General features: G+C 48.5%; 1 protein-coding gene across 1 annotated transcript in view; it reads right to left on the bottom strand.

Annotated features, from left to right (window-relative positions):
• Positions 1–10,460: 10,460 nt before the first annotated feature.
• Positions 10,461–25,997, bottom strand: part of NSG2 (neuronal vesicle trafficking associated 2) — a 31,507-nt gene continuing 15,970 nt past the window's right edge. The window contains exons 4-5 of the mRNA XM_032124905.1: positions 13,834–13,944; positions 10,461–12,306 (exon numbers count right to left, since the gene is read on the bottom strand). Of these exons, the coding sequence (XP_031980796.1) occupies positions 12,115–12,306; positions 13,834–13,944 (303 nt within the window). The 3' untranslated portion in view covers positions 10,461–12,114. The remainder of the gene's footprint in view (positions 12,307–13,833; positions 13,945–25,997) is intronic.

Here is a 25,997-nt window from a genome sequence, read left to right as displayed (position 1 = left end):
AAAAGGTAGTAGGAGGTTTTCCTGCAGAATTTCCCACAAATGCCGGGGCTGCACATCCTGGTTTGCCTTGGTAAAGAGGAGGAAGAGGAGGCTCCATAAACTGGGAATTGTCACACCTCAGCTTGAGAGTCCCGTGGCTGCAGCAAACAGAGCAAGGTCAGAGGAATTGTGTCATTTCAGGCCTCATCAACGATCCTTTAAGTGCATTTTCCCTCTGGAGTGCCAGAGGCTTAACCTTGAACAGTAATGCAATTAATATGGGATCCAAGCGTTTGCTCTGCTACCTTGTGTCGGTATTTTCACAAAATGCAGGTGCTGAGAGCAGAGAATAAAAGACTTTAACGAACGGGAGGAATGATTGCTCTTTATTCTAAACCTCTCTAAGTTAAATCATTTCCTTTCAGTTTTCTTAGCTCCCGAGAAGGAAAATTGCTGAAAATGGACAAAACTATTAAAGAGAGTTATAGCTGGCACAAAGGGACCTTGGGGGGCAGGAATGATGGGGCTGTGTTAGGAAAACAGATCTGAGTGCAGCCCGGTTTGGGTTTACATTATGATTTGCAAAAGCTGCAGGTGACTGCGGGAAAGCAGACAGGGGAAAAAATCAATGGTGTGAATTATTAAAAACCAGAGGGCCAGTTCCTCCATTAATATGCATTCACTTGGTCCTCAGCATTGCTGGGATACACAGAGAGCTACAAGGGGCTTTAGCAAGACCGTTCTGAAGGGAGAGAGAAGAATGAGAGCAAAACAATCTCATTGTAATTTGGGATGAGCACGGAATTTGTTAGCTGGGAGTAAATCATCCTTACAACAAGCTGAAAATTTCCTTCAGCCACTCTGCTTCATCACATACTTTGTGTGTGGCACCAAAAACAATTTGAAAAATGTTTTAGGAAACTAAAAATAAATCCTTTGTGCGATTTGCCACTAAACCCTGCAGCAAGGTGTCTCAGCATCAGGCAGGAATCAAAGAAAAGCACTCGAAACACCTGAAATTACTTAAAAACTGTTGTTCTATAGCTGAAAATCAGCCAGGAAGAAATCTGGGGGGTTTCAGTCAATGGAGGATTTTCTCAACACATCCAAGAGGTGCCCTCAGGGAACGTCCCCGGGTGGGGACCTGGCAGGGTGGCAGGGGATGGGGAGCTCCTCAGGAAGCTGAGACTGTCCCCTTCCCACTGGTGTGGAGACACTGGGATGCTCTGTGCAAAGAGTTCAGCTCCCCCTTGGCAGCAGGGCTGATTGTGGCTGCTCAGGACCTGAGAACTGTGGCCTTCCAGGACCTGAAGGGAGCCCACAGGAAAGATGGAGAGAGACTTTACAATGGCCTGGAGCGCCAGGAGAAGGGGGAATGGCTTCAGACTGGCAGAGGGTAGGATTAGATTGGACATTAGGAGGAAGTTTTTTGGTGTGAGGGAGATGAGGCCCTGGCACAGGGTGCCCAGAGAAGCTGTGGCTGCCCCTGGATCCCTGGCAGTGTCCAAGGCCAGGCTGGATGGGATTTGGAGCACCCTGGAGCAGTGGAAGGTGTCCCTGGAGGGTGGCACTGGATGGGCTTTAAGGTCCCTTCCAACCCAAACCATCCCGGGAGTCTCTGAAATGACGGCATTTGCAGAACGGGACACTCCTGCCCCACAGGCACCCAAAGGAGAAGGACTGGTCCCTGTTTCCCATAAAACTCTTGATGGGCTTCACCTCCAAACACAGGGAACTCCCCAGGAGCTGCCAGGTTGGGCTCAGATCAGAAAACAGCACTGAGCACTGCTGGAGGGTGCAAGGACTGTCCCCAAAAACCCCTGGGCAGCAGCACTGCCCTGCCCTGCCCTCCCTGTGCCTCAGCCACCACCACCCTTGGGCTGCAGAAGGGTTTGGAGCTGGGATTAGTTTGGGATGAGCTGGGATTAGTTTGGGACGCGTTTGGCACCCTCTGCATGCAGGGGGATCAGACAGGAACATCCTCCTTTTCCTCCTCAGGTGCCCCCAGCCAGGCCAGGCTGTGGAGGAGCTGCTCCTGTTTATAGGACAGGCTCATTACATTGGTAATTAATTCGACAGTGCCTCCGTGTCTGCTCTTATCTGCGAGGAGCACACAGGCCGAGCAGGGAGCCATTAACACCTCTCTGTCTTAGGGCAGCAACAAAAGCTCCCCTTTGAGGTGAGGTTCCCTCACCTCCTGCCAGCCAGACTTCACAGGCAGTGTGAAATTATGGGGGTTAAATGGGATTTTTTTTTCAATTCTGGAGCCAAGCCTTGTTCTTGTGGCTGGTGCTGGCATTCCCAGTCCAAGTGGGTGAGATCCTGGGATGAAAGATAAGTGAGGAATCCCTCTCCTTCAGCTTCTTGCTGTGAGCAGCCCTCAGAACTAAAGGGATGCACGTGGTAGCCTGGGTTAAATGGGGATGGAAATGGTTATTTCATGTCTCACAAATATTAAAAAAGTAAGTGAAAACTAAGAAAATCCAGCCTCAGGTGAGAGCATTCAGCAGGATACCCCTGGTCTTCTCCAGAGAAAGGACAGCAAGGCTGGGCCTGGTTTTAGGAAAACCCCTGGTGGGACACCCAACCTCCCTCCAGGGCAGTTAACCCTGGGGGCAGGAGGGTTTGGATTAGGCACGGACGCTGAGTTTGTGTTTTCTCATTCCCACATGTCTGAAGTGGCCAGAAGGGACTGGGACTGAAAGGGCCCCTTTGCCTTCTATTCCTTGGGCTGTTTTAAACTCCTGATCCAGGGAGAGGAGAAGGAACAGACTTACAAAACAAGGGGAAGGCAGAAGTGATTTCTGTCGGAGCAAATGGAACCGTGCAGCAGCAGGGGAGGAAAATAAACTGGAAAGGAAAAAAACAGGAAGAAAATAAACCAAAACAGACGGAACATTTATTCTCAATTCCAGCGTTCTTCTTTCCAGCAGAAGCTGAATTGAGTGGTGTTCAAACAGCCCAAAGAAATATAATTCAAAATGAAATTTTCTATCCCCTGCTGGCACCCTGTGGAGGCGACTGCTGTGGCTGGAGGGGCTGTGCCAGCCACCCTCTCCTGCTCCTGCTCCCACCAGCCCTTCCAAAGGCTCTTTCAGCCCCTGGGAGCCACAATCCCTCTGGCATCACGAGCCTCGACCTTTCCCTTTAACCTCGAGGTGTGTTTCTTCATCAGGAACCCCGGTGGCATCAGGCTGCTTTCCTAAAACCGGGTTTATTTCTCTCAGCAGGCAATTCCCCAGCGAAATCTGCATCCCAGGTACTCAGGGATGCCAGACCAGCAGCCTTCCCACGCCACATCCCTCCCTCCCATCCCTGTGCCCAATTACAGGCTGTGAAACGCTCTCCCTGACAGTAATTAGGTTGTCTCTCGTAGTCCCTGCTCAAGTGATTACAGCGAGATCCTCCCTCCTGTGAGCGGTGGAGTGACCCTCGGCAGATGCAGATGAAAGCACCCCCTGCGCGCTTTGAGGGTTGATTGGCACTGTCCGGTTTTAAATGGGCACCAAAGCTCAAGCCCGTGGCACTCGATGCACTCACTGTCCCCACGGCGGGACCCTCCCGGCCCTGCTCGGAGCAGCAGAGGGAAAAAAAAAAAAAAAAAAGAAGAAAAAGGGGAAAAAAACACCAAAAATGAGCACATCCTCATTTAAATGTCTGTAATCCCAGCGGAGCCAGCAAATCTGACTCAAAGCAAAGGTCACCAGCGTTCCTGGTGCCTCGCTCACAGATCGACACCTTTGGGTCCCCATTTCAGGATTTGTGAACTCGTGCCGGGTTAAGGACAGGGAGAACCTCTTCCTAAAGGCAGAATCACAGCAGAGATGGGGCTGAATCCAAAGCTGGGGTTAAATGCCCACACAGGAGACCCAAATGTGTGACTGGGTCCGTGCCCTGATCCCTGTGCTGACTCCGGGCTGTGCCAGCCTCGCTGCTGGGTGGAATTCCAGAGGTATTAATTCCATGGGCTGTACCTCACACATGGGGAGCCTCACACATCTCACCTGGAATTCCCCCCACCCATCCAGGTTGCCCAGTTTAACTTCTCAGCCTCAAGGGCACAGAAAGCAGAGCCCAGACAGCTCCCAAATAAAGGGAAGGGGTTGGGTGGGCCAGAATTTCTTGTATTATGTCTTTAATAATCGTTAGATTTCTTCCTGTCTTGGGATTTCCTGATCCTTCTCCCCCATGGGGAGCTCTGGGCACAGTGGCTGCTCCCAGATTCCACATCCAGGCAGGGCTGCCCTGCTCTGTAATCCCTGCTCAGGCTGTGCTGACCATGGCTCTGAGATGTGAAGCTGTGAACACCACCCTGGTTGTTCTCCAGTCCCATTCCTTCTTCTTCCATCCAAATAAACCTCCCCCCTACCTCCACTCTCCTGCATTTTTCTGTCTCGTATCAATTTTAAAGGGTTCCCCCAGGTACAATTTCATTACCTGTGGCAGAACTGAGGCAGATTTAACCACAGATTCCCAGGACAGCCTTTCCTCCCCCATGGAGCTGTGGGGTTTGTTCATGGATCTCCCTGAGGGGCTGGTTGTGGTGGGGTTGGAGATGGAGTTAGGAAATCCACGAGTCTGAGCATTACAGAGCCTTTTCTCAAAGATGTGCACACTTCAAAGGGAGGGAGAAAGGGAAGGAGGGGAAATTATTAAATCAGGCTGTTAAACACAGTGCTGCAGCTCAGCCCTGGTTGGTGATGCAGGAGGGACTGTCCGGCCCCACAGGTTTCCACACAAGTCCCAGGATGGAATTTCAGCAATTCCAGACCCTTTCTGTACTGCAGAGATTGGCAATGAGGATTTCCCAATGCTCTGCGTTGGTAGCAACCCATGGCTCATTCACTTGCCTTGGACAGAAAGGATGAAATAACCCAGGGAACAACTGGGAAGGGAACAGGGACTGGAAATGCAGAGGATGTGCTGAGCTGGGAGGTGAAAAGCTGCCATTCCCCTCAAATAATTGTGTTCTGTGCATTTTAACCAGGTGCAGTATTGGCTGTGCTGGCAGGGTGATGACCAAGGGAAATAGTCCTGGATTTTCTGGCAGGTGGATTTGGGCTGTTTGTCCCTTGAAGTGATAATAACGGGATAGATAAGAGATATATGAATGTATTTATACAAAATATAGGAATTTTCCTTTCTCAATCCCCTGCCCCATCCCTGGAAGTGTCCAAGGTCAGGGGCTTGGAGCACCCTGGGCTAGTGGAAGGTGTCCCTGCCCATGGCAGGGGGGTGGAATGAGATGATCTTTGGGGTCCCTCCCGACCGAAACCATGCTGGGATTCTGGGATTCTGTTATTAATATGTGCCCACACAGAAATCAACAGCTTCTCCACCATGTACCTGCCAAAATATCACTGGAAATAAAAGGGCTGAAGAGCCAGGCATCCCTTTTCCACAGGCAGTCATGGCTGTGCTGTGCAGATCGGATGCAGCAGGGAAAAGCAATAAACCTGGAGCTGAGTAAGGCATGGAGTCGATTTTTCTCCCCTTCGTTTATTTAGGTTGAGGAGCTTACAGTGGCATGTCTTAGTTGGGTTTTATTTTAAGGAAAAGCTTCATTGGTATTTTTTTAAGCATGGCCAAGGCACAGAAGGGAGCAGATCGTGGGGTGGGCTGCAGGGAAGGGTGACAGCGTGCACAGATTAATGCAATTTGTGTGAGCCAGAGACTTTAACATCTTAATTACTCATCTGAAGGTCTCAGTGATTATGCCAATTGATCAAATCCACCAGAAAAATGCCTTCTCAAGGGATGACACGGAGCAAGGAGGGAATGCTGCATCTTTAAACATGAAGTGACTGCAGCCCCTCGGTGAACTGAGCCTGAGTCAGCTCGGCTGAGCTGGAGCCCCGTGGGACCCCTCTGCTGCTGACAGAGCCTTTTCCTCTGCAGAAATCCTAAACCCACTTCTCTCCCTCTGCTGGGCTCCGCCAGACCTTCTGCCCGAGGATGAGGTGGGGGAAAATGGGTCCTCTGAAATTACTCAAGGCACCTAAAAATCTGCTCAAATGAGTTTGTGCCACCTGAAGCCAGCTCGGAGCCTTCGGCACCAGACAGCCGAGGCTGTGTTTGATTCCTTGTCCCCAAATCACCGCTCACGGGTTCCCTACGGATCCACTGCCATGGCAGGGATAAGGAACAGCCCTGGCACCCCCAGGGCCGGGTCACCATCATCAGCTGGGGGGACGTGGCTCATTTACACCCCTGTGTGGGTGAGGCAGCTGGAATTTGCTCAAGGTCAAAGGGAAAAGTGTTGGAAATGCTTCAAATATTCCTGGGAAAATACAAGTTCAGCTTCGGCTTCATATATGAATTTATGAAAACGTATCTGAAAGAGATGGTGGGGTTTTTTCTCACTGTTTAGGTACTTTCATTCCTACTGCCGTCATTTCAAAATCCCCTTCACCTTTATTCTCTTTCTTCCCTCAGCATTTATTCTTGTAAATTCCCAAAGATTCTTCAGCTCTACCACAAAAATCCTATTTTTAGCTTTTTTAGCTGGAGAAATCTTATTCCTCCTCCCTGCAACAATTCCTTTTTTTTTTTTTTTTTTTTTATTTATGGTAGGCAGAAGTTGTTTTTCCAGCAAGCCAAAACTCCATAATTCACCCAGTAATTCTGCTGGCTGCTGTAAAAGTAGCCCCATCTTCCCAGTGGATTGAGCTGTCTTGCACACCAGCCCAGCCACTCCGGACTGCTGCCAAATGCTATATTTACATTTCCAAACTAAAATCTGTTTCTAATACATTTTTATGGGGAGTTTTGACCCTTTATATTTATTGTTAATGAGCTTTCATCTCTATAATAGCCTTTCATCCCAAAGGATCCTGAAGAGTAATTGTAATAACCTGGCATACAAAATATACACAGAAATCAATTTACCCACCACTGAAATGTGGCCATGGCTGGAGGGGCTGGCAGGGAGGTGTCAGCAGAGCCCTGAGCTGCTGCTGTCCCCCAAGCGACAGGGACAGCTCCTGGCCTGGGCTGGCTCTGCTCCAGGTGAGCTGGAGGCACCCCCAGCCCTGCAGAGCAGAGGGTGGAGAAGGAATCTGGTGACTGCAAGGCTTGGGAGCTTGGATTTTGGGGCTCCAAGGCCATGGGGAGGCACACAGTGACCCAGCAGGGACATGGCACTGGTGGAGCCCCAGCTCCAGCCCCAGCAGGGACTGGGATCTGCTGGAATTGCTGCTGGCATCGCCCCGTTTGCCTCAGCAAATCCTCCCTCTGCGCTGTGCAGCCCCTGGAGCAGCCCTCTGCCATGGGGCTGTGGGCTCCAGGGCTCGCTGTGACCTCACAGCCCCAGCAGGGTGGCTCTTGGTAGCCCCTGGCAGTGTGAGGGGCTGATTCTGGCCACTTGTGCTGCAGCACGCTGTCCTTCCACAGCCTGTGAGGATGGGGGGACGGGGCAGTGAGGGATAATGCCACCATCTCTCACTGAGTGCACGGCAGCCCACACGGGCGGTTTGTCCAAAACTGCTCGCGTGGGCTCAGTATTTCCTTAGGGGCTGCTGTTTGCAGGTTCCCAGTCCTGCTGCCCCCAGGGGGGCCCACACTCCGTGTCAGAGCAGGGGAAGCCCCAGGGCTGCTGGTTCTGACCTGTGCAGAGCCCCGGGTGGAGGCAGATCCAGCATGTGGATCAGGACCAGGCGATCCCATCGGGGCAGGGCAGGGCACTGGCCGTGCCAGGATGAACTGTGGAACCTGCTGCTAAGAGGCTTTTCCATGTCCTCTTGCTCTGTTTTCCCCATCACCATCTGCCCGCTGCAGCACAAATCCTGCACTAATCCTGCCCAGCCTCCCCCAGCGACAGCGGCTCAGCTGCACTTCTCACCTTCCTATGCTTCCCAGGGATTATTTTCCATGAGGAAGCAACCCACAACCTCTCAAATGGCTTGTCACCCACCCTCCCCAGTGAAGCAACATTTTAAATCAAAAGGATTTTAACCTCTTTTGCCCCTCAAAGGGCACCAGTGCAGGTGAGAAGGGGAACTGAGTGCCAGAGACCCCAACGCTGCTGGGCAGTCCTGCAGTGGGATCCCTGCAGTGCCCCTGCCACTGCCGGCATTTTAAAAAAACAAAGGCCAAAAGGGATGGAAGGAAAGAGCCTTTCCTTCCCCCATCTCCTCCCGTAAGTCATTTTCCCTGGCCTATTTTACAGGAACTGAAAATCTATTAGAGGAATGGCTTAATCCGGTTTGACTGTAATAATTAGGATGCTTTAAAAACCCCTGACTAATCGTATAAAATGTGATTGTGGACAGCTCAGTGCACGACCCTTACACTTATCACTGGAGGTATTATTACAAACCAGAAACAGCTGGTAAGCACGGGGGAGGAAGAAGGGAGTGAAAAATCACATGCAAAGGGACAGGGACTGCTCCTTCTCTGATCTCAGGGCAGCGCCTTGAGGTGTCTTTGGAATCCAAAGCACAAAGTCACCTCCCAGACCCCGGACAGACACAGCTGTTTTTGCCACTGTGCCCTGCCAGCCCTGTGGGCACCTCTTTTCCTTGCCCTGGTTTTGCAGGCAGTCCAAGAGGATTGGAGGCAGTGCTGGAGCGAGTATCCTCAGGGCACTGCAGATGCTGGGAGACGTTTTTCCAAAACAAGACAGTCTGGATCAGGCAAGGAGGATGCAGTGCTTCAGGGTCATTGGGTTACAGCAGAAACGCAACTCTGGTTCCACGCCTTGGCTGGTGCCAATCTCCTTTTCTCTCGCTCTCTATCTTTCTCAAGCTCCAGCAGCCAGAGTTTCTTCCTTCTCTTCCCGGGGCTGAGCACAGCTGAGTTCCCACCATGGCATCACCACACCTTTGGTGAAGGCTTTTTTCCCCCACCTGTTCTGCCCAGGGTTGCTGCCTGCTCAGGATGCCCTGGTCCCTGCCAGCTGAGCTCGTTCCTGTGCTGGCACTTCTCCTTCCACCCTTCCCACCACCCCAGCAGGGCAGACAAACAGCCCAGGCACCCATCCCTGCAGGACTGACAACTCTGCCAGGCCCAGGGGCCCACAAGGGAATTTTGGTGGGGAGTTCAAACTCTGCTATAAGGGAGAAGATCGCCCAAAGAGATTCCTGCTGCAGCAGGGTCAGGCACAGAGGAGGTTGGAGTTGATGGACTTGGCCACCACAGAAGTGCTGGGAGTGGCACAGGGAAGGCTCTTGTTCCTCAGACCACCCAGGGCTGAGCCCTCACCCTCACCCAGACACAGCTCATGAAAACACCGCTCTCCAGAGCCCCTCAAGAGCTTCAGGCCACAGAGAGCCGACAGCCCTGATGAGCCGGGGCTATCACCACCACGCTCCTTAATCAGAGCTGAAAACTCATGATCAACCTTGAAGGAGGCTTCTAAAGACTGAAATAATAAGATGATGCACTACAATTCCAATTTTCTCCCTGTTCCTGTGATTAAAATACATGGCTGAATCTTGGAAGCTCAACAGCAGAAGCTGTAATAACAATATTCACATGGAACTTGCAGCAAGAGTTGAGTTGTTTGGTTTCTTTTGCTTTCCCCCTGAGTCTTTCTTGGGGTTGTTTTTCATTCTGCTCTATACAGATTTTGATCTTTTCCTTATTAAATAGGAATGGTTATCCCCACTGGCTCACTTATCTAGTAATAGCTAGAACCCTTTTAATTCAAGTGATTTGATTCCTGGGTTTTTCTGATTCAAATAAACATGCAGGCAGAGTATTACTGGGGAACTGGCAATAGAATTCCACGGTTAAATTATCCCGTGACTCAATCCTGCACAGCACCAGATCCTTTTTAATACATTTCACAAGTACTCAGTGCTGACCTCCAACACCAGAGTGGTTTCTCTCCTGTGGTAGCTCAATTTCACAACTCTGAATACACTTTTTAATTTTTTTTTTCGGAAGGAATGCTATCCAAAGGTTCTATAAAATGTTCTTTAGCCTTTGGGAATGAGTCAATTTAATGCCAAGCTATCATTTCATTTCAAAGAGCCGAAGGATTTGAGGCAACACAATCTGCTTTCTGAAGCATGTGAGATGCATACAGTTGTGGCTTTGTTACAAACCAAGGGGCAGAGTTTGGGTACAGAGCTCAACTTTCCCGAAGTTCATCTGCGGCCCTTGGTCTGTCAGCTGGATTTCCCTGCAGAGCTCCTTTGTTTAACCCCCCATTCCAAGGAATCCTTGCACCAGGAAAGGGAGACATTGCTGCCAGGAAAAGTTCCTGAAATCCATTGGTTTTAAAGTGGGAAGAAAGTGAGGTCCATTGTAAAGCCAGTAAAAAATGAGCTTGGGTTTAATTACTATTTTCCTACTGGAAATGGGTGAGAACATTGGGAATAAAAGCTGGGCATTAAAAGGGGAAAAAAAGAAGCTCTGAAAGTGCCTCTTGAAATCCAGAGTCACCTTGGGGCTGGTGCAGGGGTGCAGCACCACACACATCCCTCCACCTCCCAGCCCAGGGCACGAGGCACAAGAAAATCCACAGGAGCCATGGAGACGCTCAGTCACATCGAACTTTATTTTAATCCCGTCAGAAAAGTTCAAGAATTACACCAAAAAATACTTCAGTCTCTTCTACCTACTGACAAAAAATACACCACAAAATTATAAACTGTTCAGTGGTTTTGCTGGAGTTCGGGTTGGTGGAGGGGGTGGTTTGTACATTTTGAGTGAGAAATGAATTTACAGGTGGAGAGGGAAGGGAGGAGAGGGAGTCAGACGATGGCATTTGGCACTACAGTTTTAGCTACACTATACAGTTATTTCTCATGATGCCTGCAGGACTGAGGAGTTCTGCCCTCACACACTGCCCACTGTCTCTGACATGGAGGACAAAACTGCCCAATGTGAGGGAAGAAGGGGCCAGTTCCTAATTTCCATTCCAGTCTAGCCAAAAATCTGAAAAAGCAGCTCAGTCCAAGGTGAACCTTGCCCTGCGTGTGCACTCTGCTCCTGCTGCTCGGCTCTCCCTGCTCTTGCAGCTCTGAAAAAAGAGAATCCTTGGGGTTTTTCTAAATCCCACCAGCCTGCACTAATCTCAGGTGCCATTTGTGGGGAGAAGGATGTGTTACACTGGGCAGGACTGGATTAAGCTTGGGGTCTGCTCTGGGTTTGCAAGCAGAGATTTGATTTGTACGTCTCTCTAGAGACCTGGAATGACTGGAAATGCTGAAGGAGCTGAAGCTGAAGGAAGGAAGCAGCAGCATCCCATTTCATGGGAAAATTAGGGGCTGAAAAGTTAGAGGCTCAATACTGTCAGCACTTTTGAGAGGCTCCTCAGATCATAATGGCATTTCTTTGTGTTTTTGTGACCCTCAGGAGAGAGTTTTAAAGGATGAAGCCTCATGGAAATTGCCAAAGCTCATGCAGGGAGTCTGCCAGAAGCAGAAGTAGAGCCCTGAACTCCTGACTCTGAGTCCTGTGCTCCAAAGTTTATTCAAGATTCCACTACAGCAACCTCTGTCTGCTCCCATCCTGCTCCATCTCCAAACAGGAGCCTGGATTTCAGCCTCAGAGCCTGACCAGGATCAGCAACACTCTGGTGGCTCCTTAGGAATGCCAGGAACTTTCTGGATTTCCCTGGGGCACTGTGCAGGGTTTGCATTTGCCTGTGAGCATGTTTGGGGCAGGAGGGGATGCTCGTATTTCTCTGTCAGTGAATGAACACTGACACTGGATTCAATCTGACAGCAAAATATCCCCCCTTTGGCAAACCAAACAACATCACAATGTCTTTGTACTGGGTTCTCTCTACCCCCTCTTGAAAGGATTCCAGCTCTTCCTTCACTGCATGTGGAGCCTCTGACACAGCTTTCCAGCACTGACAAAACTTGGTGAGATTCTCTTTGCTGCTTATATCCTCTCTGGCTGTTTACCTAATTTGCTTTTTTTGTTTTTTAATTTATTTTTCTAACAAATAGTTAAGCAATGATTTAAAAATATTTTTACATCGTTAAGGTACAGTCAACATCAAACATGCCTTTGTACAAGAGCTCGACTCGGTTACAAATCAACGAGAACAACGCACGAAAAGAAATATCCATGAAGCTGATCCTGCACTCGGGATGGATTTCCTCCTGCCCCGCTGGGAGCAGGGCACGCTCAGCAACGCGGTGTTGTCCCCCCGCCCTCCCGCTCCGCCCGTTCCCTTTAATGACCTTCTGTCTTGGCAGCCTTGTTGTCGTGGCTGGCCGAGCCCGAGGGCAGCCAGGGGGACACGGCCCGGGAGCTGGTCTGCTTGGCCATGCTGTAGTGGCTGATGACGGTGTAGAACCTGCCCCGGGAGTTGGAATCCTGTGCCGAGTAGTAGGCGTCCAGCGAGGCGGGGATGCAGCGCTTGTGCTGGGAGGGGAAAGCAAGAGAAGCAGAGTGTTGCCATCGGGTTTCACAGGCTCCTGCTCGCACTCAGATCGCCTCTCGGTGCCCTGGGAATGCACCAAGCTGGGCTTGGCCTTCCAAACCTGTTGCTATTGGCAACCCCGGTGGCAGACCCAGGGTCTCAGGCGGGATGGGAGCAGGGCTGAGGAGGGAGGGTGGGACTGGTTCACTGCGGCACCGACACACGCAGGGAACGGGGCAGGGCTGGGGCCAGGGGCAGGGCTGGCTGAGCAGCTCTGCTCATGGGCCGAGGCCAGAATTAATCCCCAGACAGGCAGAGGCAGAAAAAGCTGCTTTGTGCTGCTCTGTTCAGAGTGTTACCCTGAGCTGTGGGATGAGCACCTGGCTGGGGATGGCAGGAGGCACGGCCCAATGGGTCAGCTCTTTTCACAAGATCATGTTTGGATTTGATTCTGAAATCCATGATTCTATGAAGGGACCTCAAAGCCCACCTCATTCCAAGCCCCTGCTGTGGGTAGGGACACCTTCCACTAGCCCAGGCTGCTCCAAGCCCCGTCCAACCTGGTGTTGGACAATTCCAGGCATGGGGTAGCCACAACTTCTCCAGGAAACCTGTGCCAGGGCCTCACTCCCCTCACAGGGAAGAATTTCTTCCCAATATCCCATCTAAACCTGTTCTCTGTCACTTTGAAGCCATTTCCCCTTGTCCTGTCACTCCAGGCCCTTGTAAAGTCTCTCTGCATCTTTCTTGTAGCTCCTTCAGGCACTGGGAGGCCACATTTAAGTCATCCCAAAGCCTTTTCTTTTCCAGTCTGAGCAATCCCAATTCTCCCTCTTTATATAACCTAAGAGAATAATTCACAATGATTAATACACCAACATCTCTTACTCTATTTTCCAACTTACAGATTATCCCCAGTGAGGACAAGACTCCTGTGAGCTTATGACTTTATTCACAGTCAGAAGTCAGTGAATTATTTTGCAAACTTTTTTTTTTTTAATCTCAGCAGACCAGGCAAACAGCTCAGTGAATATTCAATATAAAATCACTGGGCAGTGGGGTTTTAGCAATTGTTAAACGGTTTTGTTCTTGACAGAGGCTCAAGTGAACTACTTGGGCAAATTTGGATTTCTTTCACAAAGGACACGAGTGCCAGCACTGCAGCAGTTTGCTTTGCATTACAATTACAATGTATGCCAGTAAACCTCAGTTACTTGGGAGTGTGGGAAGCAAATGCGGGATCCCAGCTGCAATAAATCCATTCACAAATATGAGGGATTGTTGCTGAACATCTGTCTGTAGTGTTCACCAAATGCTAATCCCAACAATTACACTGTAACAGTAGCTGATGGAAGCAGATGCACGTCCACATTTCCCATAACACTTTTTCCATTTCAACACATTCCTGCCAAATGTTCTGTTTGGCCTGGTCAAAAAAAAAAAAAAAAAAAAGCAGCCTGGGCTGTAACCATGCAGGCAATTAGAGCCTGTCATTAGCTCAGGCAATTCATCCTTCTCAAGTTCCTTACCTTATAAACAAATCCATCTGGGCAACTGTGGTCATAAGTGAAGGCTTTGTACACCACAAGGAACACTATGCAGGCAAGGAATGCAAGAGCCAGGCTTATGAGGATAGTGACCTAGGAAAGAGGGATAATGTTACTGTACGTATGTTAAAATGGCATTATGAGCAACCTCATAATTAAATGACTTATAGGAACAGACATTCTAACAGACTGCAGCCTTCACTCCACCGTGCAGTACTTAACTAAGCATGGTAATTGGCTGAATGCTGGATCCAATACCCTGCATTCCCACATCATTCCCATCCCCCCCAGGACTTTCAGCAGGGCACATTCCTCTGTTTAACCCCTTGCAAATGTATGGATTTTGCTGTCGTAGTTGGTGTCCTCGGAGCATTTGTGTTCCCATGCTCTCAGCTCTGGCCCAGCAGGACCCAGCAGCAGCCAGAACGCACATCTGGGGTCTGCTGTGTGTGGATAAAGGGCCCTGTGAGCACGGCAGATCCCACTTTTCTGGGAGCAGAGGCAGGTGAGCAGGGGGGGGAGTGAGGCCTTTGCAGCACCTTTGTAGCATCCCTTTGTGCCTCCTGAGCAATTCCACCAGGATAAACTGGGTCTTGCCAGAGAAAGGGAATCCTTCTCTATTTCTCCAAGCTGTAAAAGGACAATATCCTGACTACTGACAAAACCCCACAGCACATCCAGGAGCAGATGCTGCTGTTGGAGGTACCAGACACAATTCCCTCTTTGGGGCTCAAATATTCCCCCTCTCCTCATTCCCCAGCAGGTCACCTTGCTGCACATTTCTGTTTCTTTGCTGTAGCTCCCTTCTCTCCAGCTTTTCCAGGTCCCTCCTAAATAGTTCATCCAACAGCAGGTTTTCTGTCCTTACTCCATGCCTGGACTGAGGCTCTGACCATTGATTTTTGCTGAGCTGTGTATTTCTGAGCAAGGATCTGTAAAACACTCCCACCCTCCCCTTTCCCAAAGCTTTCTTGGTCCCGTAATTCCACAAATGCAGCATAAATGGCTCTGGATTCCAACTGCCTAAATGAGAGCGGGCTGCACCAGGATTCTGCAGGATCTATGCATCCTGTCTACAGAAGATGTAACTTGCAGGAGAGGTGATGGCAGAAAGTGGGAAAACACTGGTAATTTCTACAGCAGAGGAGACAGGCTTGTCAGGAACAGCAGTTCGTGAACAGCAAGCTGGTTATAGCTCAGAACTAATCAATATAGTCTTATTTTTACAACAGTAATATTATGTAATATTTGTAATATTTTATCAGGAAATGTACACTAATTGCTTAATATTGGTTCACATGGAAATCTGCTCTCATTCTCCCCTTCAATCATTCCAGCAGCTGCGGTTCTGGGAGGAGTGGGATTTGCAATCCTGCACAGACTCCAGGGGCCACTGGAATTGCTGGCAGGGCAGGAAACGCCTTCCCAGCAATCCCACAGGAAGGTGAAGTGCCTGGTGAGGGTGTTCCTACACAGCACGTTGGGATTATTCCTGGAAGACTCAGAGCTACAATTCTGGCGGTTAAGACAAAGGAGTGAAGGCAAATCTGTATCCCTGGTGTCAAATCTTACCCATCACGTCCAAAACTCAGGGAAGACAGGGCTGTGGATACTCTAGCAGGAGAGATTCCTAATTAATTGTTAAATTCGAGTATTTTAGAATAAAATGTAAAAAGGTTTGACTGGGGCTAAGAGGCTTTGCCAAGGACAGAGAGTTCACTGAAGCCCCAACCTGCCTTTTAACATTCCTGCTTGAATTAACCTCTCCTTGGGCCCTAATCTGCTGCAAAATGGGTCAATTAAGGCAAGGGCAGCAGCAGAGGGAGCAGCATTTACTGCTGGATCTGAGAGAAAACTGTAAGGGACTCCTGGAGTGCTGAAGAGGGATCTGGCACAAAAGGAGTGCAGTTGTACGAATCGCACCAGTCGGACCAAGAAAATTTGGGATCCACCTCCTCTCAGCGCCCACAGGGGTGAACAGAAATATTTCACAGCAGCTTTATGGCAGCCCTTGGGTTCCCAACTTGGGGAAGTGTGTCCCTTTTCATGGTGATAAAGAGGAAGAAGGCTCAGCTGGATTCAAGGGAGACGCAAATGGAATTTGACACGATTTCTGTCACCAAAAGGAGTTGTATTTCACATGAAAAAAATTTTTTTTAAGTCACTTTGAAATAGTAAAAAGGAGAGACTTCCTGGATTAAATATGCTCTACTTTTTCCAGCAGGAGACCTGGGAAAAACAAATCCCTCCCCATAAAGAGCCATCACAATCTTGGTGACAGGTCAGTGTGGAGGAGCATTTTCCCCTGTAGAACACATGTCCATCAACTCTTCCTCATTTAAAAGGAGAGCCTGCTAAGCCTGGTACTTTCTGTAATTCCAGTGTAGGTACTAAAACCACGATGACAATGACAAAAGTGTCCTTTGAGGTTAATTTGAAGGCACTAGAGCAAAATGTACATCTTGTTCTACCAAAGCCAATGCTGAGGGGCAGCCCTAGCTAGAAAGTCAGAAATAAGAAGTGCTCAGCTCTCCAGTCTGGCAACTCTGCCCCAAATTAAATGTACAATGAAGAAAGAGACTCAGCCTTCAGAAGAAGAAAGAACTGAGCTGTGGAGTGAGAATGAATGGCTCTTCACGGCTGTTCTGCTAAATCCCAAGTGCATGCACAGCCTATGGAAATGACCATTAGAACTGCAATTTGAGGGGTTCCTTTCCTCTTGTCTGCCCACTGAGTCCCTAAAAAGAATAAATTCCCCTCTGCTCTGTCACTCTGCTCGGGCAAAGTGCTGACATCCAATTCATTATGGCCCAGGAGCAGGTCCCTGTGCTGAGCTCTCCCCTCCCTCCAGGGTGTAACTGAGCCCATTTTCACCCTCCTGCCTCTCCTGCACTCGCAGAATTACAGCGTGACAATATTACACCTGCTGATAAATGGTGTAAAATTGCTCTGGATAAAATGTCATGTAAGGAAGAAAAATCCACCCCCAGATATTCTGTCATGCCAGAGCTAAGATCCACCTCTCCAACTATTCCAGAGCATACAAAACTTCATTAACATTCAAACACCAAAGAATCACAGAGCTGCAATACCTAATAAACCTCCACTTTTTTTTTTATGATTAACACGAACCTTGGCAGTCTCTAAGCAATATAAACACTCACAGAGGGGAAATAAAATTTAGTGAGCAGATAAAACCTAGAAGTGCTGCAGGCATGAATCTGTCACATGTGACTGCTCGAGTGGGTGAAAGAAGGGGGGGGGTTTGCCTGCCCTCTCCTCAAAATCTCACAGGATTCCCAAAGGCTCCCTTAAGAAGAAACAGAGAAGAGAGAACATCATTACCACACCAAAACACTCCCCATCCTCCAAAAAATGTGGGAAGAGGCCCTTAACATCCGTGAAGGATGATGTCAAGCTCCCATCAACAGCAGCACACTTGGGGTGGCTCCTCCCTTTGCCCACAGATGAAGAGCACTTTTTGCATTTTCACACAGCACAGATGAATAAAAGGATCCATCCTCATCAGGCAACGGGACATCAGGTGCCAGCAGGTTTTGTGCCAGGGAGAGGATGTCTAATTGCAGTGGTGTTCCAGCTAACCTGGCTTTCATGCAGCCCACAGAAGCATCCTCCCTGCTCTGATTTCATCAGCTGCCTAGGATTTCCTTTTTCATCAAAAATTCTTTTTCCCTCTCTCGCTCCAGTATAAAGCCCTATTTAAAAGGCAACCAGAGAACAATGGCACATCCAAACAGCAGGGCATTTACTTTGCAGCTTTTTCCATTGCAAGGTTTTTACAGTTTTAGTCTTTATTTATATAATATATAACCATAGAATGGTTTGGGTTGGAAGGGACCTCAAAGATCATCTCATTCCATGGGCAGGGACACCCTCCACTAGCCCAGACTGCCCCAAGTGTCCAACCTGGCCTTGGACACTTCCAGGGATGGGGCAGCCACAGCTTCTCTGGGCAACGTGTGCCAGGGCCTCCCCACCCTCACAGGGAAGAATTTCTTACCAACATCCAACTGCAATTTCCCCTCTTTCAGCGTGGGTGGCACGTCTTTGATATCAGGCATGAGTTTATTTCTAGACCTGGTAAATCAGTGTTTGACTCTGGACACTTTTCTCCCTGCTTATATACACTTAAAACAGGAGCAGAGCCAAGAAGATGCCAACCAGGAAAAGCCTTGCTGCCTACAGGAAAAGCATCCAGGCTCAGAGAAGAGATAAAGATCATTTACCATGGAAAAATCCCTGCAAAATTCAGCGCCATTTTCTTACTCTCTGCAGCTGTAATGTGAATTAGGGGCCTCAGAAGCCTCTGCCTGTTCCTGCACTGCAGTCCAAGCCTCTTCACAAAATCCCAGTTTAGCAGGAAAAGTTCCCACTGCTGCTCCCATGTCTGGTTCTACAAGATACCTTCAGTGTTGCTGGGCATTGGGAAATTTTGTGACCTTTAACAGGCAATTCAGCTAAAGTTGTTCTCTTGGTTTTAATCTTCTCTTTGTAGAAGAAGAAAGGCAAAGAACAAGGCAAAATTTGTTATGAACAAAATTGGCAGAAATTCTGTCAAGGTTATTTCAGAGAAGAGCTTAAGAGCTGTGCTTGGAGAGGCAGCAAAGCTTTTCCTATAGTTTATGGCAATTCCATTACACCTGGAAACCAACCAATCCCCTGACAACCCAGTTAACTTGCAGAAAAAAAATCACAAAATCATCTAAGGGCATCCAAATACATCCATGCACTCATGAATCCATTATAAAGATTTCTGCTTGACAATGAAAAATTCAGGAGGGCAATTTTTTCCCCTTCATCCCATAACTTCTTCCAGCTGATAATGAGATGGAAGATTGACACCATCAGATCTCCACATGAACAGTACAATTAAAGTGAAAGACTCAGGAGCACTTTGCAGCTCCTGGATCCAGATATCCTGGCTGCCTCCCTGTACTCCAGGATGGAATCCAAGTGCAAACCACCCAAATCCAGGTTGTTATTGCAAGAAAACTCAGCTGTGTTGGCAGTGAGGGAGCCACAGGCTGACAGGACACTCAGATGGATGAAGCAGGGGATGAGGTACCCCCCAAATACACACCAGGAGGAGCTGCCCCACTGTTCAAACTCTGTCAAAGAACTGTTGTGGCGCCTTGCCCAGCACCCAGACACCCTGATCTACCCTGACAGTGAAAATGATCTGACTGCACTTCTTCAAAAATGACATTTCACTCCCCACCGTTAAAAATAGTTTTGTAATAAGTTGCTGATTTTGCTGATCTTCTCTCAACAGCTTCGCCTCCGAAATTTTGAAAGGCTAACTGCAAAAAAAAGTGACACAATTGGGTCTTCAGATTTGCTTAGTACTGCTCAAGAAGATGTAGGATTTGCTCTTCATTATTACAGCACAGCTTTGTTCCAGATGGTGTCCAGATTCTTAAGAAGCATTGTTTAGGAGATGCTTTGTAAGAGGGAAATGTCCTTAGTCATGTATCTACATTTTCAGGGCTATGGGAAAATATTCCTTAGTGCTGTGAGGTTTCTTAATGAAGTTTTAGGGTGGGTGGCATTTTTTGGTCCTTTATCTTAGAATGCAGAACCATAATGCATAACCAACTTGGCCCCAGTTCTCGTAAGAACAGTGAACACCATCCATGCAGATGGGATCATCCTGGGGTCCAGAAACTTCTCACATCTGCTCCTGGGCTGATCCCCGGCGTGGGCAGCAGGGCAGGGGGGGATTGTGCCCCTCTGCCCTGCTCAGGTGAGACCCCACCTGCAGAGCTGCCCCAGCCCTGGGGCCCTGCACAGGAAGGAGCTGGAGCTGCTGAGAGAGTCCAGAGGAGGCTCCAGGATGATCCGAGGGATGGAGCAGCTCTGCTGGGAGGAAAGGCTGCGAGAGCTGGCATTGTTCAGCCTGGAGAGGAGAAGCTTTGGGGTGACCCCATTGTGGCCTTCCAGCGCCTAAATGAGCTAAAAGATGGAGAGAGACTTTGGGCAAGGGCCTGGAGCAACAGGACAAGGGGGAATGGATTCAAACTGAAGGAATTCTTCCCTGTGAGGGTGGGCAGGCCCTGGCACAGGGTACCCAGAGAATCTGTGGCTGCCACATCCCTGGAAGTGTCCAAGGGCAGGTTGGATGGGGCTTGGAGCGACCTGGGATAGTGGAAGGTGTCCCTGCCCATGTGAGGAGGAGGAATTGAATGATCTTTAAGATCCCTTCCAGCCCAAACCATTCTAGGATTCTCTGCTCCACTATTGCAGGGGTTCCTCTCAGCCCATGCAGCCCAGCAATCAAAGTCCAAAACACTCACAGAGTCCAGAGAGGCTCATTTATCCAAGTACGCCAAAGCCTCAGAGGAATCCACTTGAAACAGCAGTGGCTGTCTCTGAGCCAATTTCCTCTCCCAGCCATGTCCCCATGGGCTCTACCCATCTCTGCACACCCCAGCCCACTGTGACAACACCAGAGAACCTTTCCAAGTTTGCAAATCTTAAAAAGAATCATCTCTTTTCCAGGATAGCCACCAGCAATTCCTCTGCTCTGCGCCTCCTAAAGCTGTGAGAGCAGCACGAGTGTGGAAGGAGCACACCGTGTTTCTAAGCAATTTGTCAAATAATTAAATTATGCACACAATAACTAGCTGGCTCAATTATATTAGCCAGTCTCCATCATGTAATATAATTTCTAGTGGCTGTTTAGGCCCTAATAGCCTCAGATCTTTTTAACTGTGTCTGGTGCCAGCTGCAGGCTGCGTGACATCTCCCTGTGCCAAGTCAAACCCCTTGGATGGAAAATTCATGGCTCTGTTTCCAAGCCCCCGTTCCTTATGGAAGTTCTAAATGCCATTTTAAATAAGGCTGCTTCACCAATGAGCATCAGTGAATTTCCATTTAGGTAAATAAAAAGCTCTGCTGGATTTGCTTTCTCTTTTCTGCCATTTAATGCCATAAAAAAATTCCTTCATCAAGCAGGCTGGCGTAGTGAGATGGGGTGATGTTGTTTCTAGCACCACCACAGAAATACACGGCCATTCTGGCACACCAGGCAGGTGTTTTAAGGTGTGTTCCCCCCCTCCTACAAGAATATTTTCTTTCTCTTCCAACTGTCAGAAGCCTTCCCACTGGGACTAGGAGATCCTTCAGGTCCCTCCCAGCCCAGGCCATTCAATGGTTCTGTGTCTGTTACCTCCAAAACAAAAGAAGCAAAGCCCCCAAATTAAACAAGTGGAGTGACTCAAGAACGACTCAGAAAGGAGCTTCCCTTCCCAACCCCACACCCTGAGAACACCTGACAGCCCATTTCAGGAGCTGAGCAGCACTGGAAGAGGCTTCCTTGCAGATGCCTAATTTGAGGTGTTTTTTCAATTAGTGGGACTGCAGCAGACAGAAACATCCTCTCCAAGCCTTCCTGACGTGCAGCCATTCCCCACTGCCCCGGCAGAGCCTTGGCTGTGACATTTCCTCTGGTCACTCCATGTGGGACATGGCACTGGGTGCCTCAGCTCATCACAGGCCCTTTTTAAATGCATTAACAGGGATACAAGATAAATCAAGCCATCAATAAACTGTCTCCTTGCCTGCCCTTTGCCTGCCAAGACTCAACCGTTGCACAGTCTCATGAATGCAAAATCTTCCCCTCTCACTCTTCCCTGATGTTGGATTTGGTGCAGGGAAGGCTTTGGGAGCCCTGACCAAGAACGGACTCAGGGATTAGCTCATGGCAACACACCTGGGAATTGCAGGTTGTGTTCCCTGCTCTGCTAGTGCCTTTTCCTGACACCTGACATCCCCCCAAGCCCAGCTCCAGAGCTCACTCCCCACTCACAGACACCCCAGCGAGAGCCACCCAAAGCTGCAAGCATCTGAATTCCCCAAATCGTGGCTTTTCCTGGGAAAAAACCACCCAAAGGCCGCCTCCATCCCACAGCCAAGGATCAGGCTGGCTCTAGGGAAAAGCTGAGGTGCATTTCCGATGTGAAATTATCTTCTTCCAAAGGTCAGGCTTGCGTGAATCAAAACACCTCTGGTTCAGTGCACCCTTGTGCCTGAAAAAAAGTCACTTGGAAGTTTGTTCCTCCAAGAATGCCAACAAATTCACCTGTATTTCAGCATTTATGTCTCCCATCAAGAGTAGGAAATAATATTTCTGCATTCATGGTCCAGTACACCCATTTCTCCTTAAAAACTTATTATGTGGGTGCTTCATAGGAGAACAAAGTGAGGACTTGGTGAGCAGAGTGTCCCCTGGGTAACTTAAGAATTAAAAGCCTTTCCATTTTGAATTAGAAAGATGAAGCTTTATTGCTGCAAACGACTTACAAGAGCTACTCTTTTAACAGCAAACAACAGAAATGAATAATCGAGGTGATTATGCTGCCTTCAAAGGCATGAGGCCAGTTCCATTAGCTGTGGATCTGACCCAACAGGCTTTAATACATCTGCAAGTACCAACAAGAGGCAGCTCAGCTCTGTTTAACATTCAATCACAGCCTGTGCTGCTTTAGAAAGAGAGAGGGAAACATTGCATGGAAAAATATGTGTGAGTGAAGCATTGCGCTTCCTTGATTATTATTTTTCTTTAGCATTCAGTGGTTTGGCTACAAGACTCCAAATGCACTTCACGACAGGCAATAAACTTTGCTTTGGTTTCATTCAGCTGAAAATTCTTTCCTTCTCCTCCATCCTGCTTGGTCTCTTTTGCTACAGTGGCCACACCAGCATTAAATCTTTCATTTCACCTCAAATGCTGACAGGAAAATTGCCCAACACACAGATTTCCTGTGGGGTGGCACAGGTAAGTGCACAGTGGTGTTGGAGACAGAGGTGCAGTGTAAGAAATCCTCCAGACCCAATGGGAACTACAATTACATCCTGCAATTAGCACCAGGGGCATTGCCATGTGGTCACTCATGGAAATATTTTCAAGCATTTTGCTCCAAAGCTAAGGGTCAGTTGAGGTTTCTGCCCTGTAAATCCTTTCTTCCTTCAATATACCCTGGTTTGGAGAATAAAGTTTCAGCAGGTGTACCCCACAAATACTTAGACATGTGAATATTCTCTGTGACTTCCACTTTTGGAGATTTTCTGCATAACAATTCACTTTCTTCTTCTCTCCAAAAATCAATGAAATGAAAAAAAAACCAAACCAAAACCGAACAAATCTCTTCAGCTGATTACTCTGTTAGTGCTCACAGATGGCAAAAATAAAATAAGAGTCGAGAGGCTTTTCCTGACTTTGCAAAAGAGTGTGTGTGTGTGTGTGTGTAAAACTAACATAAAACAAGAATGCACTGTAAGGAATGGTCCATTTCCTATTAAAAAAACATATTTGGGGTTTTTTTCCTTGCTTTATTAGGTGATCCCTAAGCCAGTTGTATAGAGCACTCAGTTAAATCAAAATAGATTTTTCTTGTGTGTTTTAGACATGGACATGACATCCTTGGTCCCATACGTGTACAAAAAAAATTAAGGAATTGGCTGGGAGTTCTTACAAAACCCCCAGACTCCTACCCAGCCTTGGGGAAGGGTAGGGAAGGGGAAACCTTGCAGGGTTTATAGCTCCATACCTGGGGATGTGATCAGACAGATCTGTTCCCTGGCAGCTGAGCCACAAATCCCCACTCAGTTCATCCTCACAGCTCCTGATTGTCACTGATGATCACAAACGGCTCCATCAATCAGCCTCGTGCAGCCTGGGAGAGCCACCGGGACAGATGTGACCTGTCCTCTTCTCTTCCCATTACAGCCAGAGCAGGAGAAGGATTTCTGAGCTCAGGCAGAAAGATGAGGAGCAACATTTCTCGCTTGCATACACACCACGAGCGAGAGCCTGAAGCCACAGAGGCGTGAGTTTGCAGCAAGGCCAGGCAGGGCTGGGCAGTGGTTTTTGGGAAAAGAGAACCGGTGACCTTCTGCATTGCATTGGAAAATATTCAGCCTCCAAAGAGAAGGCTTTGGCTCCAGACTCAATCAGTCCACCACAGCCTGGAGAACACTTAGGTGCAGTGAGAGCTGCCTGACACCCCTGCAGGAACTTGCCCACTGCACCCACAGGGAAAGGAGATTGCTTGGTGACAGCTGAGAACTCCCTAAGGGAGGGAATATTCCCCCAAATCACTCCCTGGGGACTGAAATCAACCCCTTCATACTGACACCTCTCCAAGCCCCTCTCTGAGTGCAAGGTTCAAAAGAAAATCACGGTACCAGCCCCAATGCTGGTGCCAGTGCCTGCTCCCCTGTGCCTGCCACACTTCTGCTTTTCCTCTGCTTTGTCCCTGGCTCTCCTGGATCCCGAAAACAACGTCTCAGCCCCAGCAGCAATTCCCAACAGTGAGAGAAATCCCTGTGTACAGCCCGTGTTCCTGCCCTGAGCACCACTCCCATTAGTCAGGGTAATGGGATCCTTCAGCAGCCACCCCACAGCTCCCGGTAACCGATGGGATGCAGCAGTTGCCATGGTAACGCTGGGACTGTTAGGATTAAAAACAGTAAGGAAACCGGTCCTGCTCACACTCAGAGAAGTCCTTTCTCCAAGAGTTACTCCTGCCCCACGGGAACTGAACAATTAAAGGAGACTTTGAATTTATTTACCTGTGAATGGGCACATTGAAAAGCCCCAGCCGCTTTTTTTGGGGTTTCTTTGCAGGTTAGAGGAAGAACTGTCAGCATAAAGCAAGAGCCTACAGGTGAAAGCAGAACATCCCACGGGGGAGTTTGCAGGATCCACGGAATGGGCAGGGAGTCTGGGAAGCAGAAGCAGGAATGGCACATTTGGGGCTCTGTGTGTGCAGCAAAGTGTGAATTCCCTGGGGATTTGATGGCTCACCTTCCAGTGGGGGAAGCAGGGGAGCATCTTCCATTTAGCAAAGCTGCCACCAACAGGAAATGAATCCCTGGCCCTGGCCCAGCAAAATCTTTCTTAATTATGAGCCAAGTGTTCCAGATATTGGCTTGGGTTTGATCATGAACAATTCTTGCATCAAGCTCTGTTTTGCAGGGTGTGGCTGGACACAAAGCAACTTTGTTCTAAATCTTTCACATTAGGTCAGAGGAAAATAATTTTTCCAGTATGAGCATTTCAACAACAGAAGCATTTGAATGGGTTCCACTACATTTTGAGGACCTGATGGAAAGCGTGGGCAATAATTACATCCACTGGTCCCTGGATCTGTGTTTCAGGGCAGTTTCAGGACAGAGAGAGGAGAGGGGTGATCTAATGATAAGAAATAATTGTCATTGCACACTCAACAGGGAGAGATGACACAGCCTGTGACTCTGAAAATGCCTCTTGCCAAACTGTAGCAGAAGAATGAAGTTCCCAGTCTTCTTCAGTGAAGCAGCGATCAATACTTGCAGATGATTTCTCCAGGTAGATAAATTGCTTGCAAAAAACATCTTAAATATCTCGACTTCTCCCCCATACACCCACTCCCAACTTGTTCTGTTAAAGACAAGTACAGAGTTTAATTATTCCAACGCTGAAAACACCAGCTTTTTAAAGAAAAGTCAGATAACTATGGGAGATAACTATCACCCAGCTAATAGTCAATAAATCATTGTCTCCCTGAAAATAATGAACAGCTCTGTGGCAGTGGTGAGAAAGGGCTCAGACTGGTGTAACAAAGAGACCAGTTTGTGTAAAACCAGTAAGGGACCAGCAGTTACAGGTGTTCACCCAATGCTCTGTAAACCTACACGGAAAGGTCACTCCAGCACCTCTTCTGACGCTATTTAATAAATTAATGCTTCTGGATGATTTCTGTGCTATGTGGACCGGTTGGAAGAGAAAAGGAGTCACTGGAAACCCTGTTCTCTGGAAGTAACAAGACTTCATTTGATGGGGAATCTGCTTAAAAAGCAAAAAGGACTCAACCTCTTTTCAGTACTGATAGAAGTAAGGGCAGGATGATTACTCACATATGAGAGATTGTTTTTAAAAGCTGGAAGATGGGGTATCACTGGTGAGAAGGAGCAGGAAGCCCCAGATGCAAAGGGTGAGAGCTGTCACCCCACAGAGGAATCAGAGACACATTTACAGACCCTCTCTAATGCACCTCAGTGTAGTCACAGGATGGCAAAGGCCAGGAACAGGAGCTCCCTTCAAAGCACTGCAAATGAAAGGCAAACAGCAGCCACCCCTCCCC

Source organism: Corvus moneduloides, chromosome 15, assembly GCF_009650955.1.
Source record: "Corvus moneduloides isolate bCorMon1 chromosome 15, bCorMon1.pri, whole genome shotgun sequence".
In the NCBI taxonomy this organism is placed as follows: Eukaryota; Metazoa; Chordata; class Aves; order Passeriformes; family Corvidae; genus Corvus; species Corvus moneduloides.
This window is presented reverse-complemented; position numbering and strand designations above follow the sequence as displayed.